Raw genomic sequence first — 16276 nt, forward strand, 5'->3', positions numbered from 1 at the left:
CTACTCTTCTGGAAAGGCTTAAATTAGATGTTGGAACATTGATAGAGGATTTGGGTGCATTCAGCCACAATAGCATTTGTGGTGTCAGGCACTTATGTTGGATGATTTGTACTGGATCACAAATTGGAGTCACATTTTTGCGATCAAGCTTCATTACTTCAGCACAGTACCGCTGCTTAACATTCCAGTGCAATATGGCTTTATGCCCCCCGAGCCGATGCTTGCCATTAGATATGGTTCCTTTTGGCTATGTACTGCTGCTCCAGAGTGTCTTTCTATTGGTCAGTGCTTTTCTAAGGAGGTTATACAAGTGGTGGGCGTGCAGTTGATAGCATGTGTCAGAAATAGGGGTATCTTAAAGTAGCTGAAGTCACTAATTACAAGGGCTGTCTAAATACCTTTGGACATATAGTGTATATTTGAAGAAAAAGACAAGGGACACTCTGTTTGCTTAGAATAGCTTGTTCATGTGATATGTTTTACTTTCCCCTGCAGGCAGTTGGCAGTGCTTGTAGCCAGTGAGGACTCGAGTTACATGCCTGCACGTATAGTAGTGCTGGGAGGAGATGATCCTACAAACATCAACACGGAACTTAATACTGTGAGAAAAGTGCACTTACACCACAGCAGTAACTATCGTAATGTAACCCAATATTTAGCTTTACTGAATTCTGATTTGATTTTGAGCAGGTAAATGTGCCACCCTCAGCCAGTCGTGTTGTTCTGCTGGAGAATATGACTCGCTTCTGGTCCATCATTCAGATCAGGATCAAGAGGTGTCAGCAGGTCAGACAGGAACAAACTCCTTTTGTAAATTTAAGAATTTTTGCTTGAGTTTATGCATTTATGGTTAGTATGCAACAATTTATACATACCTAGTGGATAGAAAAGGAGAATGACCTTATATTTTAAACTCAGTTTCTAAATAAATACACAAAATTAAGTTCAGTGATGGCTCATGTACATTTTACATCCCACCAGGGTGGCATTGATACACGAGTGCGTGGGTTTGAAGTTTTGGGCCCGAAGCCTACATTCTGGCCGGTGTTTAAGGAGCAGCTGTGCTGCCGTACCTACCTCTTCTACACAACCAAGGCTCACACCTGGTGCCAGGAAATCCTGGGGGACAAAGGCCAACTGCTGCAACTTTTTAATAAGTGAGTCTCTCCAGTTTGTAACAGCTTACTCCTTTTAATTCATTTAGACATAAAGGTGTGGTACTGTTCAGAAGTCAGAGATTACCCTTAATTTGTGTTATTTCTAGTCAAAAAGCTAGTAAATACAAATTATTCATTTTTTACATTGGGAAAAAAACATTTAATTACTAAATATCATATCAGATTTTATACTATTTAGATATTTCACCTTTTGCCTTTAATACAACTTCCATTCTTTGCAAGATTATTTCTCACAGTTTTCCAAAGACATTTGAAGAGATGTTTTTCCACATCTCTAAAATTCAGTCTCAGAAGTTGGTTGCAGTTTCTAATCCCAAACCCATTCAGCGATGTTGAGGCGATGTTGGGGTGGTCAGTCAGTTGTTCTGAGAAAACCAACAGCTTTGGCTTATTTTCTTTTCTCAGTAAGGGCTTCTTGATTGGCTTTGCATCCTTTTAGACCAATAGTGCTGAGCTGTTGTCTCACAGTAAAAAAAACATTTTTTTATCATTTCTTTTTTTTGAGATCTGAATAAAAAGTAGAGCTTGATTCCCTCGTCTCTCTGAAAATTGTAATTGAAAGCTTTAAGTGCTGTTTATCTGATGTGCACAGGTCCAGTGTTCTCTCATCACTTTAATTTTTTGAACACCTGTTTTGGAAACTCATTTTTCTGTGTTTATGCAAATGGGTTATCTTATATTTGATTGTGTCATAACAATCTCTTGCCAAATGAATAACTGAATAGTAGTTTTGACTGGATATTAGATTTTTAGTTAACAGAAATTTGCTGAAGATAAATTTAGCAGGAGTGCCTATTTTAAATTTTGAAGCGTGACCTAGTGGCTTAAAAAACACTTGTGCTGTTTTTGTGATCAATTGTTTGTTCTTTTTGTCAGGTTAAACAGTGCCCTCCGCCATGAGCAAATGTTTGCAGACCGTTTCCTGCCTGATGCTGAAGCTGCAGAGGCTCTGGGCAGAACCTGCTGGGAGGCCCTAATCAACCCTATTGTACAGAGCATTACTGTCCCTGGTAACCAGCTTCAGTGTACGGTCTGAATAATTAATTCATCCCAGACAAGATGCTCAATAAACACAGTCGGCTAATTGTTACTTACATGCTTCTGCATTGCATGGTAGAATTGTCCCTCTGATTTTCCCTTCTCTTCATAACAGATTCGCCTGTTCTAAGCCCTCTCGCCTGGTTGCTCAGTGAATATTTGGAAAATGCCGAATCCTCAAAGCGATATAAGACCAGGGCTGCCATTTTCAACTCTCGTGTGCGTCGCCTCACCCATTTACTGGTGCATGTCGATACCAGCCGGCTTGATACAGAAGAACTCAAACCTCCTGTCAAATCCAGTGAGTGAACCATCATCCCTGAAAATTCCCTTCCTTCCTCCTTTTCTTTTCCTGTGAAGTGCTTACACAGCACCTTTTCTTTTTTTGACAGAATTGACAATGTTGCTCAGTTGCTTGAAACTTGGAATGCTGTTGAGGAAGATATGGAGACTCTTAATGTAGTGATATTTGTAATATAGTGCTGTTCTGACCATTCTGTTCTGTTTTGGGAACAGTTTCATTATTTAAACCACCTGTTTCAGACAGATAATATTCAAAGCCACATAAAGACTTCCGTATGTCAAAGTACTTTTCTTGTTTTCAGAAGGTATCAACAGAAGCAAAGATATAAAGAGTAAGTAACAGCTTAGAAGATAATCAGCAACTTTTTTCCTTCTCTTTTAGTTTCTTTTATCTCAGTTTTTTGCTCCTCATTGGGTCTTCCAGCAATTCATCCATCAATTCAATACTAACCATACCAAAGCATAGCAAGTTTTTGTTGTCGCTTTTTCTTTAATTTTGTTACTGCACAGCCTTTAAATTTTACATGCAAGTTATTGGAAGACATTGTTTTCCTCAGTTCAACTTGGAATTTTGGTTGGCATGATACTTTATTCGCTTTCATAACAGAAGTCAGCATAGCCAGTTTCTTGTTATTGTTGCTTTTCAGATGGAAAAGAAGGAAAGAACAAGGAGGCGTCTGCGGCAACCTCGTCCTCCTCCCCCTCATCTGCTGCAAAACCCAAAGTCAAGAACACCAGCAGTATTGCTGGTATTGCACTGTGTTGGCAGGGAGTCGTCCAGCGGCAAGTAAGAAAGATGATAAGTTAATAATTAAAAAAAGTTTAGTGTTTTGACAAACTTTTTATGACATTCTTTAAAAAAATAAACCTACACACTTAAATCAATGTGGTCGTAGAAGTTGTGTGATGCTTTTTTTTCAGTCAGTTTGTCCTCTGTGTCCTGCAGGTAAAAAAATTCCTAGATTTAACATACAACATGCCAGACTTTGTGGAGCGCTACAAGAACATGTACTTGCGCCTGAAGAATGCCATGGAGGAGCTTTTTGGCCAGCAGACGGCCTTTGTTCTGGCCCTGCGCCAGGGATTTTCCGCTGCACTGCTGCAGCTCTCCATCCTTACTGCCATGCATGTGAGTCACGCCGCTCTGCAGTAATTGCTATCACATTACATTGGGTGTTTGCGTGAGAACTGTGTATTTTGTCTCAAAACCATGTGATGTAAGATCACAGAAAAGAGTTTTCTTTCAAGATTGTGCTAAACCATATTGTTTGTTTCTTCTTCTTCTAGGTGAGTGAACGGTTTGCACAGTATATAGACCACATGATTCAGGAGAGTGGTGTGGACTCTGGGAATATGGAGACACTGAACCATCTGCAGCAATTCTTAGAGCCCATGCTCTTCCTCTCTGGCCTGGAGTTGGCCAACACGTTTGAACACTTCTACAGGTACAAGCAACCATGTTTGCATTTTAGGGCAAATGGTGTGTAGTCTTTTTGATCTTTGAACTAATCTCTGGCCTAAATTGTTGTCTTTTGTCTCAGGGATCCTTACTGGTCATTGATTTTCATTAGATAACTGACCTCTTTCTTTAGGTACTACCTGGGTGATCGTCTGCTGGGTCAGGGCAAGGTGTGGCTGGAAAGTGCTGTGATTGAGCAGATCAGTACCTGCTTCCCTAACCGCTTCCCCCAGCAGATGCTGAGTAACCTGACTGAGTCAGAGGAGCTGCAGCAGGAGTTCCATCTCTACAGGCTACAGCAACTGGACAAAAAGCTGCAGGATATAGATGAGGAGGTGAGAGAAAACTTGTCAGACTACATCTGTTTGGACAAACTATAACTGTATAGTAGGGCAGTCTGCGGAGACATTTTTTTTATTATTATATATTTTTAAATTTTAACAACCTTTTTCTGTTATGAAATGTTTTTGCCAGATAGGGGCAGTAATGTCTAATGCTAAACTTTTATGTAAGCATCTTTGTGGGTTTTGTGGTGTTCAGATGATGGATGAGCAGCTGTCAGAGCCAGATGAGGAGAGTGACGTGAAGGTGCTCGTTTTATCTCCACGATGTTGGGCCATCTCTGCTCCTTGTTACCTGGAGGAACCCAGGAAATATTTTCCCCAGCAGCTCTGCAGCTACCTTGCTGAGTTTGCTGACTTCTACTGCAAGAGTTAGTTTATTTACTGCATACATACATACACTTTTAAAACTGTTTTACCTTTTTGTTAATAATTAAATTTGAACAATAGTTTTTCACTTTTCATCAGTGTCTGGTCTGACCTGTATGTGTATCTGTTTAATGTTAGGTCAGAGTATGTATAGCCTAAGCAACAGTAAGCCACGGCGGCTGCAGTGGACATGGCTTGGCCACGCTGAACTGCGTTACGGCTCCTGCACACTCTGTGTCTCCACGCTACAAATGTACATCCTGCTACTGTTCAATCAGCAAGAGGTACAGACAGCCCACTTTGTGAAAATGCAGGCAGTTATTAAAATAGACAATGCGTGTAGAGCTATTGTACATTAAAGATTATTAAGGATCAAATGATCTGTATTGTAGTGTTGTGTTTTAAATACTTTACCAGTCTTTGGAACGGTTTTCCTTATGCTGTTTCTCTGTCACTTTTTTCCTGCTACTTCCTCTCTGTTTCTCAGGATATTAGTGTGGACAGTCTGCAGCAGGCCACTGGCCTGTCTCCATCTGTGCTAGCCCATGCTCTCAAACCTCTGACATCCGAAAAGGGCATTCTGACTCATTCAGGCTGCAGCCAGGATGTTGTGAAGGGTAAGTTCCTTTGTGGTATGTTCTGGAGTTATGGATCTTTGTATTTTCAAATACTTTGAATATGTGAAGATTTAGAAATTATTAGTGTTTTGTCTTAAGTTTTTTAGGAGATACTGATGTTTTAACAGCCACTAAAATTGGAAAATTATATTCATTAAACTGATGAGTTTGCTGTTCTTTAACATATCTGTGACTCTCCAGGGGTGCTGAAGTTGAATAAGAAGTCATTGGCACAGAACTCTGAGAAGCAAAGTTATTGCTACTTGCTGCCCAAGCAAACCTACCTGAATGTGGATGAGGATGCAGCTCGCACACTTGAGAGAAAACGAAACTACATGTATTGCCTCATCGTGCAGATCATGAAGAAAGAGAAAGAGATGCATATTGACAACCTGGTGTTTAAGGTAAAATGATATGGCAAAAATACAGTTTCACAATACTTGAAGACATTTTCATGATACACAATGTATGTAACATAATATTTAGTTTTTCTGCGGTTCAATGAATTGAAACACACAATGTCCTGGTAAGGCCACATTTTAAAAACTATCAATAAAATGTATTCAGTTACTTTTGTTCACTGCACTAAATCCTAACAGGACCAATTATACCCCCTTTTTTTTAAGAAACTTGCACGTGGTCAATGCTCTTAAGTACTGTTGAAATCTACGACATACTCAGAAAATGTGATAGTTCTTCATAATATGTTAATTTCATCCCACTTCAGAAAAACAAAATATATTGCCCACTCCAACATGACCCGATTGCTTATGTTGTAGTGGAGAACCTGTTAGTGCAATATCATAGCACTTATAGTAGAACAGGAACTAGATAACTTGATTGGTGCCTGTTAATTTGCCATAGAAAAATAGTGGCGAGCCTGTTCTCAGGCCCCATCGCTCTCTAGTCCTGCCACTTTTATATGATGTATATGAGAGAGACCATGACGATTTGAGCAATGGCTAATTATTTCAGTATTCATGTATGAGTTTATTACTGTACACAAGTAGAGATGTTCTATCATGCAGTTAACTATAATGCTATATGCTATAATCATGTATATGTTATACATGTATTCTATATTGTTGTATTTTTATTTTTTTTTCTCAAATACAGTGCCCTCCATAATTATTGGCACCCCTGGTTAAGATGTGTCAAAAGCCTTAAAATAAATTCAGTTTTTATTGTGGAAACATACTGTCACACTGAAAATTGTAGAAAAATGTAACCTTTAACTCAAGTAGAGTTTTAGGGGGAAAATAAAATCCCTGACTAAGAAATAATTTTTCTTCATAAAATCACCTGTTCCACAATTATTGGCACCCCTAACAATTCTTAGGAAATAAATGTAATTAAAGAATTTCTGTCACTTCTACAGTAGTTTACGAAGTTAATCAAAGTGTGTAGGAACATTTAATTAGCAATTCACAACTTCCTGTTTCCCTGGGGTATAATTATGACGTGACACAGAGGCCATTTCTCTTCAACATGGGAAAGACAAAGGAACATAGCATTCAAGTAAGGCAGATGTGTGTTGACCTTCACAGGTCAGGCAATGGCTACAAGAAAATAGCCACTCACCTACACCTGTCCGTATCTACTGTCAGAGGAATTATTAAGAAGTTTAAAACAACTGGAACAGTGGTAAACAAGTCTGGACGAGGACGCAAGTTTATTTTGCCACCACGCACAGTGAGGAGGATGATAAGAGAAATAAAAAGTTCTCCAAAGCTCACTGTTACGGAACTGCAACAAATGGTAGCATCTTGGGGTCACGAAGTCTCCAAAACAACCATCAGACGCTATCTACACGCCAACAAGCTGTTTGGGAGGCATGCACGAAAAAAACCTTTTCTCACTCACAATCATAAACGTAAACGTTTGGAGTTTGCTAAGCAGTACTGGGACTTCAACTGGGACCGTGTGCTTTGGTCAGATGAAACAAAGATAGAGCTTTTTGGCAACAAATGCTGTAAGTGGGTCTGGCGTAACACAAGAGCTGAGTATGCAGAAAAGCACCTCATGCCCACTGTGAAATACGGGGGAGGATCAGTGATGCTGTGGGCCTGCTTTTCTTCCAAAGGCCCAGGGAACCTTGTTAGGGTGCATGGCATCATGAATGCTTTGAAATACCAGGACATTTTAAAACAAAATCTGGTGGCTTCTGCCCGAAAGCTGAAGATGGGTCGTCACTGGGTCTTTCAGCAAGATAATGACCCTAAACATATGGCAAGATCTACACAGAAATGGTTGACCACACACAGAATCAAGCTCCTCCCATGGCCATCTCAGTCCCCAGACCTTAACCCCATTGAAAACCTGTGGGGTGAGCTGAAGAGGAGAGTGCAGAGGAGAGGACCCAGGTCGCTGGATGATTTAGAGAGATTGTGCAAAGAGGAATGGTCGAAGATACCTCTTTCTGTGTTCTCCCATCTTGTGAAACATTATAGGAGAAGATTAGGTGCTGTTTTGTTGGCAAAGGGGGGTTGTACAAAGTATTAACATCAGGGGTGCTAATAATTGTGGCACACATTATTTGATGTTAAACAATTATTTCTTAATGTGGGATTTTTTTTCCTACTGAATAAATGCACTTGAGATAAAGGTTGGATTTTGCTCTTTTTTCCATCGTGGTCCTATATTATTTAAAAAAACCCTCAATTTATTAGAAGCTAAAGAACACATCTTAACCAGGGGTGCCAATAATTATGGAGGGCACTGTAGATCAAAACACACATTGCTAGTCAGTTTATATTGTTCCCATCAGAACAAAACCTTGTAACTCTGTTGTTTGTTTTTTTTTAATAGATACTGGAAACACCAGTTTCCCTTTACGTTGTGTGAAAGTGGTCATATAGATATGCTCCAAAATGATTTGGAGTAATATCTATTTACCTTAATTTATATCTAAATGTTACCTTTTGCTGTAAAGTTACCATTTTGTATATAGGATGTGTTCCAACAGCTACAATATTTAGTTCACTCTTATAGGAATATATTAACATGCACTTTAAAAAAAAAAATTGCATGTTCCTAATAAATATGAAAATCAGAGGTGCCCAGTCCTGGTACTGGAGACCCTGGAGAGTTTGGCTTCAACTCTAACTTAACACAGGTGATCCATTTCTTACTGTCCATATGTGGAAACTATGCTGTAAAAACAGCTCACTTAGAATACATTTTTTCTGTGATGTCATGACAACTAATTCGTTTACATATATCCGCCTAGTCAACCTACTGCAGTTTAACTCTGCCCACTCACACTGAAGTTAAAACGTTACAACATTTTACTTCTTAGTGCTTTTTGAATAAGGAATCATACAGGGCAGCCAATCAGAACAGAGCCCATTTATCTTACATTAGTCTTAAAGACACAGTAATTCAAACAGCCTTTTTAATTCTAAAGCATAAATAGAGGTTGGAAAATGGTCATGTAAAAATTAATTATGACCATTTTTGTTATACAGTATTATGTAAAATTGATCCTACAGGGAAATGTCGTTTTGCTGCCCGACTATGCCCAGTGTGGGAGCAGAGCTGTCTGGGACAGTAGGGGGTTAAATGACTTATCCTAGGGCAAAACCAGGTATACCTAGGTAGACCTCAGATTGAACCCACTACCTTCTGGTTCTCAGACCCCTGGTCTAATGGACATCTTCATATAAAATCAGGCAAACTCATGGGACAAAATAAAACCTGATGGGACAAAATAAAATACAAGGGAAGTGCAGTATATGGTCCTTTTAACATTGTATTTAAAGAAATAAGTAACAGTTGTTAAGAGTTGAGTTTTGAGTGGCAAGCCATAAAAATGTTTCCTACACCTCTGGTCAGCTGTGCAAGGGAATAGCACTTGTACAAAAAAAACACATTTTTCACAGACTCTGAGGTCTGTCTTCATTTCCTCTGTCTCTCCATGCATTAGGTGCTGGACATGTGTCAGAAGCAGGAGATTGGTCGCTCTCCCAGTTCAGTCCGCTTCAGCTGCAGTACTACCGATGTGCTTTCCTGCATCATGCATGTCATCAACAAGGGCTACATCCGTCGCAATGAGGACAACCCCCACATCGTGGAGTTCCTGGTGGAAGACCCATCGACGCCCCAGAAGGGCCAGGCACACTTCTTCAGCAAGCTGGATCTGAAGAAGGGCTCCAGCAGCAGCAAGGCTGACACCAGGTGTGCTGATGACCCTTAACCCATGACTCCTTGAGCAGGAGGAGGGAGAAGACATAACTGTGGCGGAATACACGCTTTGCCCAGTTTTCTTTTATTTCTGTTTTTTTGTTTGTTTGTTTGTTTTTGTTTTTTTGGGTTTTTTCCCCCCTCAGGGCTGTTTTTTTTTTTTTTTTTTTTTTTTTTTTTTTCTTTTCATTTCTCCGTGTAATGAAGAGGGAAGATTCTCCCACATGGGCAATCTTTCCTGAGCAAGCAGGCCCACCTCCTGCTTAGCTAGTGCCATGTATTAGATTGGTTGTCATTTTCTCTCTGTATGAGGCTTAGACAGGAAGAAGTCTTTAGGTTTACTTTTTTCCCATTCAATATTATAGGCTTGCTACTTTGCTTGCTTCAGTCAACCTTTCAAAGTGCACTTAAATAATGAGATAATGTTAATGATGCAACTGGCCAAAGTGGTTTGGCCTTGATTTCCTGGTGGTGGTATGTCAGCACTACTGAGACGGTGCCAACCCTTTTTTTTCCTTTGAGATGGAGAGAATTTATATAAACATTTGTGAGAGTACTTTTGTTGAAGAGACCAAACTAAGATAATATCTTATGAAATTTAAAACCTAAATTTTCATTTTCATCCCTTTCATTTTGCTGAAATAAAGCCAACTGTGCCTTTTGATTTTGCTGACATCGGTTAGAGGGCAGAAACAAATATTTGGTGGTGCTGAACACAGACGTACTGTCAAGCAGTTTTGTTTACTGTTGCATGGGTGTGGATCTCAGAATATTTAGTCTGCAGTAAGATGTCTTTAAACCCAGTCTGTTGACGAACTCCTGATTGATGGAGCTGAGAGTGGCTTGTGCTATGCTCTTTCTACTGAATTTTACCACTTTACAATAACATTACCCTTAAATTTATGATGGTTTAAACTTTATGTATTCATGATAATGAATTTGGTCATAAACACCCTAAAAATAATTCATAAGCAGTTATAATGCCAAAAACGCCCATCTGTGACCTTATCAGAGTTATAGCTGATGAAGCTAGCAGGTCTAATAAAAGTAAGTTGAATAGCAAAATCTGAGGTTTAACACTATCGATTAATTTTTGCTTTATTATTTTTTATTATTATTTGGCAAGCAACAGTGCTCTATTTCCCTTTTATTTATGTGCTGTAATTGCTTATTAATTATTTTTAAGGTGTTTATGACCTAATTAATAACTATTACTAAACTAATTTTATACCATTTTTAAGCCCTTTTTGTGGATAGTGCTGTTGTATAGTGGTACTCCTTTACAGTGTATACATAATTTCTGTCTGAAGTTATTTGGTCATTAGAAAAACACAAACATTAACCATGAGGAGTAAATCAGTCCTCTTGCAAACTTTGGCTGTGAGCTGACAGTCAGAATCTGCCCCTTGAAGGCCATTAAAGTTAGATACTGTAGTTCATTTTAAACCTATCAACCTTTTCAGAGAAAATGTTTGGCTTTAATGCTTGGGGATTTGTTAACGGGTCGCAAAATTTAATCATAGAGTTATGCCCGATGTTTAGACCCAGGTAAACTTACCAGTATGTCTTACTAATTTTCAGAAATAAAGCTAAATATTAAATGTTCATGTTTGTTGCTTATTTATTCTCTTTATTAAAACTGTGTAATGTAATTCAAACGGGAAAAAAATGTAAACAGCATATGATAGCACATTGTTTTTAAGCAACGGAAAACCATGACTTGGAAAAAAATCAGCCTGCATTTGAAATCATTTTTAACCAGGCTAAAAGTAAGCTTAAATCGAGAAAAAACCTTGATTTAATAACACTAATGGCACTTTTCATTCCATCATCTGTACGAATGAAACAGTGCATATTGGATTGCATAATTGGATCTCACCAGAGCAGTGCGTAGCAGTCCAAAACAGAATCCTCCCTGAAATGCTGCAAATTCATCTGAACCCCTTTAATGCACATTTTGACTTGCTGTGTGTATGTCTCCCCTGTAGCCTGGGAGGCCTTATTATGGCCCCTCAGCATGCGGAGGATGGGGTATTGGAGGCGGTGCTCTTTTCCATGGGCCGCACCATGACCCAGGAGGAGGTGAAGCAGCTAATGCAGCGCACTGTCCAGCAGGTAGCCAGCACGCTCAGTCTGGATTTGGACCGTGCCGAGCACCTGCTGGTGCACTGCAAGTGGAACGTAGATATGTTGATCCAGCGCTACACGGATGACCCAGACTCTCTGGTGCTGGCAGCTGGCCTCAAGATCCGCAACCCTCAGCCCCCTCCTAGCCCTGTGACCGTCTGCCCCGTGTGCCTGATCTCACGGTCCGGAGAGATCGAGTCTGCGCCCACGCTCTGTTGCATGCACTACTGCTGCAAGGTGAGCATCACGTTTCTTGGGTTCAGTGTTTGCACCAATGTTAATTAGGCTGAAAAGCAAATTACTCCCTGCTCTCTATAATAGTGCACTACATAATTCACAAAAGCATGTTTTTAGAATTAAACATTGCTCTAAATTTCCAGTAGGGAGACATGCATGTTAAATCCATCATTCCAAGGCCTGTGCGGTGCAAGTGGCAGTGTGGAGCCATTTGCGATTCAGCTTTAGACTCAGATTGTATGCCTTATTCCACAACTATGGATAAACTCGCCAGCTGTTTGGCAAAAGGGGACAATTCACAGCTCCTTGTGATTTGCTTCTTGCAAATTAACATCAGCAGTCTCAATAATAATAATAATAATAACTATGTATAGAGCACATTTCGTATTGATAGCAGCTCCAAATGCTACATATGAAGAAAGCAGCTAAATAAAGTTAAAAGTTAAAAGGACAAATTCAGAAAGAGAGGTAAATTGTAGTTAAAAGTTTGATCTAAAACGTATGCTTTCAGATGTTTTTTACTGAAAGTGTGCACCAAGCTGAACTACCTAATAAAAGGTGGAATTGAGTTCCACAGTTTAAAATCTTAATAACAGAAGGAGTGAAAGTTACACTTTGCTGTCAGCTTTTCACTGTTTTCCCATTAGCCATTAGACTGTCTTGTGCCCTTTTATCCATTATAGCTCAACAAGTAAAAGCCGACATTTACTCTTACTCTTTGGCTGCATCCAGAAACCCTAAAATTTGCAGCTTTTTTACTACTTATCCTTCTCCTCCATGACCCGGAAACTGGTTTTATAATGCCATCTTATCAGCTATTCAAATACCGGAGGAGATGAGAAAAGCCGCTTAAAACATTCACTGAAGTAGATGCAAGTGATACACCAGGGTATGCTAACCAGAGAGATTTTTACAGATTTATAGAGTGACATTACTGCAGACACGCCTAGAGAGGACGGACAAACACTGAGCATTCCAGTTATAGTTTAAATTGTGCATTATGCTTGTGTTTTATATATTATTTGTGTACTCTGTTCTGGGTGTGAAATAAAAAGATTGTCAAAAATCACACATGTGAATTGGCGTGTAACTGTGTTTTGTGATGGGCTCAGTTCATCAGGAGTTGACATCAACCTTAATGATGTTGAGAGAAGTTAGCTGTTCCATTTCTCCGGTTTCTGCTCATATTCTACATTCCTTCTGCTGCTGAATGATTAAAATGATTTTGATAAAGGTAAATTGTTACATCATAATGCTTTAAAAGTAATAACCAAGAGGGACTACATAGCTCAGAATGCATACTTGTGGTTAGTAGTATTAAGCTACAAATTAAGATACAAATAACCAGTCAGCTGTGGTCATGCGCTTCGTAAATCTGCCATGGTCCATAATCAGGTCATGCTTTGATAAATTTTGTATTTTTATGCATGTGCAAAAATATCAAGTAATACTTGGCTGTGTTCATTTCTCTTACCTTGCTGTATTATAATGGATTTCCTTCTCCTTGCAGTCTTGCTGGCAGGAGTATCTGACTGCTCGCATTGAGCAAAATCTGGTGATGAACTGCAACTGCCCCATCATGGACTGTCGTGCTCAGCCAACTTCTCGGTTCTTCTACAGCATCCTCACTGATAAGGATACCATTGCAAAGGTTTGACCTCTATCACTGTTGTGCAATTGGATGAACCATTTGTTTTTCTGTCTGTTAGAATATATAGTTGTATTGTGAGACAGCTAGCCACAAGTGAAGCAGCACTGATTCGAACTCCGTTTGGTGTTTCACTATGGGAATCGCCTTGGGCATGACCAGCTACGGAAGCTCCAATGACACTACGTCTGTCCATGACAGAAAGGTCGACCTGTGACCCGGCTCCGCCCCTGCCCTATAGCCACGGTCGACCTATCCGACTGAGTCACTCTAAAGAGATTTCTTCCTGTACCTAAGCAAGGAAGGAAGTGTTGGTGAAACACCAGGGATTTCATTAAGTAACCCAACATTTTCTCTTCGTGCTGTTTTTAAAACAAAATTAATACACAGTATGTCCTGAAGTATCCAGGCACCCATTTCAATTTGGTAAATTCATTTATTTCCTAGAAGGATAGCCTAGAGTAGAGACTGTTACTGTCGCAAAGGGAGGAAAAGTCCATATTAATGACTTTGATTTCACAAGAAACTTTGGATCAGCAGGTGTCTACAGTCGTTTAGACATACACTGAAATTCAGTTATATTTTATTGCTGAGGAACCTGAAGTGTCATTATATCTTTATCTTTCAGTATGAGAACGCTCTCCTGAGAGGCTATGTAGAGTGCTGTTCCAACCTGACCTGGTGCACCAACCCTCAGGGCTGTGACCAAATCCTCTGCAAAGAGAATATTGGAAGCATGGGCACCTGCTCCAAATGCTGCTGGTCCTCCTGCTTCAGCTGCAACTTTCCTGAGGTAAGAAAACTCATACTACTCATTAAACTCCTACCACAGTTAAACAGGGAGACTTTTGTATATACCTACTTGTTGAAATGTTCCATCTTCTGTCGGTACAATGTTCTCTTGCAGTGCTAGTCTACAAGTGGTAAGTTGTTACACAAGCTACTTCAGAATGAATGTAATGTTTCCTTCTCTCCACATGTTTTGATATTTCTTATTCCCTTCTTCAAGGCTCACTATCCAGCCAGCTGCAGTCACATGTCCCAGTGGATGGATGATGGTGGGTACTATGAAGGAATGAGTATGGAGGCTCAAAGTAAACATTTGGCCAAACTCATCTCCAAGCGCTGCCCCAGCTGCCAGGCGCAGATTGAGAAAAATGAGGGCTGCCTACAGTAAGTGTATACCTGCACATACGTACAACACGTACTGAGTGAGAGCAATTACCAGTACATAAAAAATGTCTTTAAGACGGCTGTATGTATACGCAGATGGGTAACAAAACCTGCATAAATGATTAATGAAAATTAACAAGGAGCTTCAGTCACAAAGACCACTTAGCTGGCAACTGTTGCATTCAAATCTTTGGGGGAAAATGTCAGTAAGAGTGATTAGTGCATTATGTAAGGAAAAGCAGAGTAACTGAAAAGATATGTAAACCCTTCATTATGAAGAGCGTCTTGCTGGCATGGTTTGGGTCCATTTGTCTCCTTAGAGGAGACCACTCCCATCAGGGCAGAACTTCATCAGAGACGACATTACTCCCGTCCATAAGGCACAAGAGCAAAGTCCTTAAGGAGAGTCTATCCACTCGATGGCCATCTTGGCAATGCCCCCAGGCAGTTATTTGCACTCATACAACACCAGGCTCCTACATCTTTGAATGAGGAGAAACCTATAAATTCTAAAATAAAAGCCAAATTAAAGGTACATTTTTATGTACTTTTAATGTACATTAACCCAGCAGGATCCCTCAGATAGCACCATTGCCTTGCTTTAATGAAAAATGCCAACATAAACTTCCAGTGCAGTTAATAGTGCTTTTCCACCTCACAGTGCAGTATATGATAATCACTAATCTGAATCCAGAACTATATGTATTCTGGTTGACTGCTTGTGTTTCCTATTACACAGTGGTCCGCACAAAAGTAGGGAGTTTGTCAGTAGACGTGGATTAGTTGACAAGATTTTATTGTTTATAGTTTTATAGTTTAGATATCATGATGATCAGCTTTTGTAAACGTTTTCTGAATATCACCAATACTAAAAGATCACTAACCAACTGTGCACGTTCCTTCAATAACAGAACATAATTAGTCCTGTTTGATTTAGTACAATACATTATACAACACATTGAATCAAAAGTATTGTACCCAGTTTTAGATGTCAGTTCAAATATGCTGTAGAATGATACTTCTGCTGTATCATTAGGTTTTATTTATTTATTTATTAAATGGTGGTTGTCTGGTTTAAGAGATGAGGCATGCCAGTTCTGTGATGATTGCATTTGACCAATAGGTGGTCTGTACTACTTGTTTCCACCCATTTGGCCCAGTTTGGTACAATTGGTACACTGGCAAGATGGGTAACCAGATTCAGCATAATTACTCAGGTGCAATACATGCCACCTGGAGGTGGAAGTCATGACAAAAAATGTGTTAATGTATCGTGATGTACTACACTGTCTGACAGAAAAGCACCATTAAAATCACCAAAGCAGGTTTACAATGGCACATCTGAACCTGCTTAACTAGTCTTAATGTACGACTGACACGCGTTTCATCTTGTAGTATGACCTGTGCCAAATGTAACCATGGATTTTGTTGGAGATGTCTCAAGCCATGGAAACCAACTCATAAAGATTATTACAACTGTTCAGCCATGGTGAGTAATTCATTGAGTATAATTATGTATAATGGCATGGTCTTCCATGTTGTTCAGTGATATGGCACACACATGATTCGATGCTTCATCATTCATAACTACAGCCGAGGTGTTA

The 16276-nt window shown here is 39.6% G+C and overlaps 1 protein-coding gene across 6 annotated transcripts in view; it reads left to right on the top strand.

The window, feature by feature from the left end:
- LOC108423187 (cullin-9) overlaps nt 1-16276 on the top strand; it is a 47495-nt gene that overhangs the window by 27341 nt on the left and 3878 nt on the right. For 2 of the 6 annotated variants that reach the window (XM_017690678.2, XM_017690682.2), the window contains exons 17-36: nt 496-601; nt 691-786; nt 982-1157; nt 2055-2203; nt 2332-2517; nt 2822-2851; nt 3167-3306; nt 3466-3648; nt 3807-3964; nt 4112-4313; nt 4519-4690; nt 4827-4972; nt 5176-5305; nt 5507-5709; nt 9231-9481; nt 11476-11851; nt 13362-13502; nt 14128-14292; nt 14509-14672; nt 16068-16161. In XM_017690678.2, coding sequence (XP_017546167.1) covers nt 496-601; nt 691-786; nt 982-1157; nt 2055-2203; nt 2332-2517; nt 2822-2851; nt 3167-3306; nt 3466-3648; nt 3807-3964; nt 4112-4313; nt 4519-4690; nt 4827-4972; nt 5176-5305; nt 5507-5709; nt 9231-9481; nt 11476-11851; nt 13362-13502; nt 14128-14292; nt 14509-14672; nt 16068-16161 — 3268 coding nt within the window. The remainder of the gene's footprint in view (nt 1-495; nt 602-690; nt 787-981; nt 1158-2054; nt 2204-2331; nt 2518-2821; nt 2852-3166; nt 3307-3465; nt 3649-3806; nt 3965-4111; nt 4314-4518; nt 4691-4826; nt 4973-5175; nt 5306-5506; nt 5710-9230; nt 9482-11475; nt 11852-13361; nt 13503-14127; nt 14293-14508; nt 14673-16067; nt 16162-16276) is intronic. The other 4 variants (XM_017690679.2, XM_017690680.2, XM_017690681.2 and 1 more) reach the window with 4 other exon arrangements.

This window comes from Pygocentrus nattereri, chromosome 5 (assembly GCF_015220715.1).
Source record: "Pygocentrus nattereri isolate fPygNat1 chromosome 5, fPygNat1.pri, whole genome shotgun sequence".
Taxonomy (NCBI): Eukaryota; Metazoa; Chordata; class Actinopteri; order Characiformes; family Serrasalmidae; genus Pygocentrus; species Pygocentrus nattereri.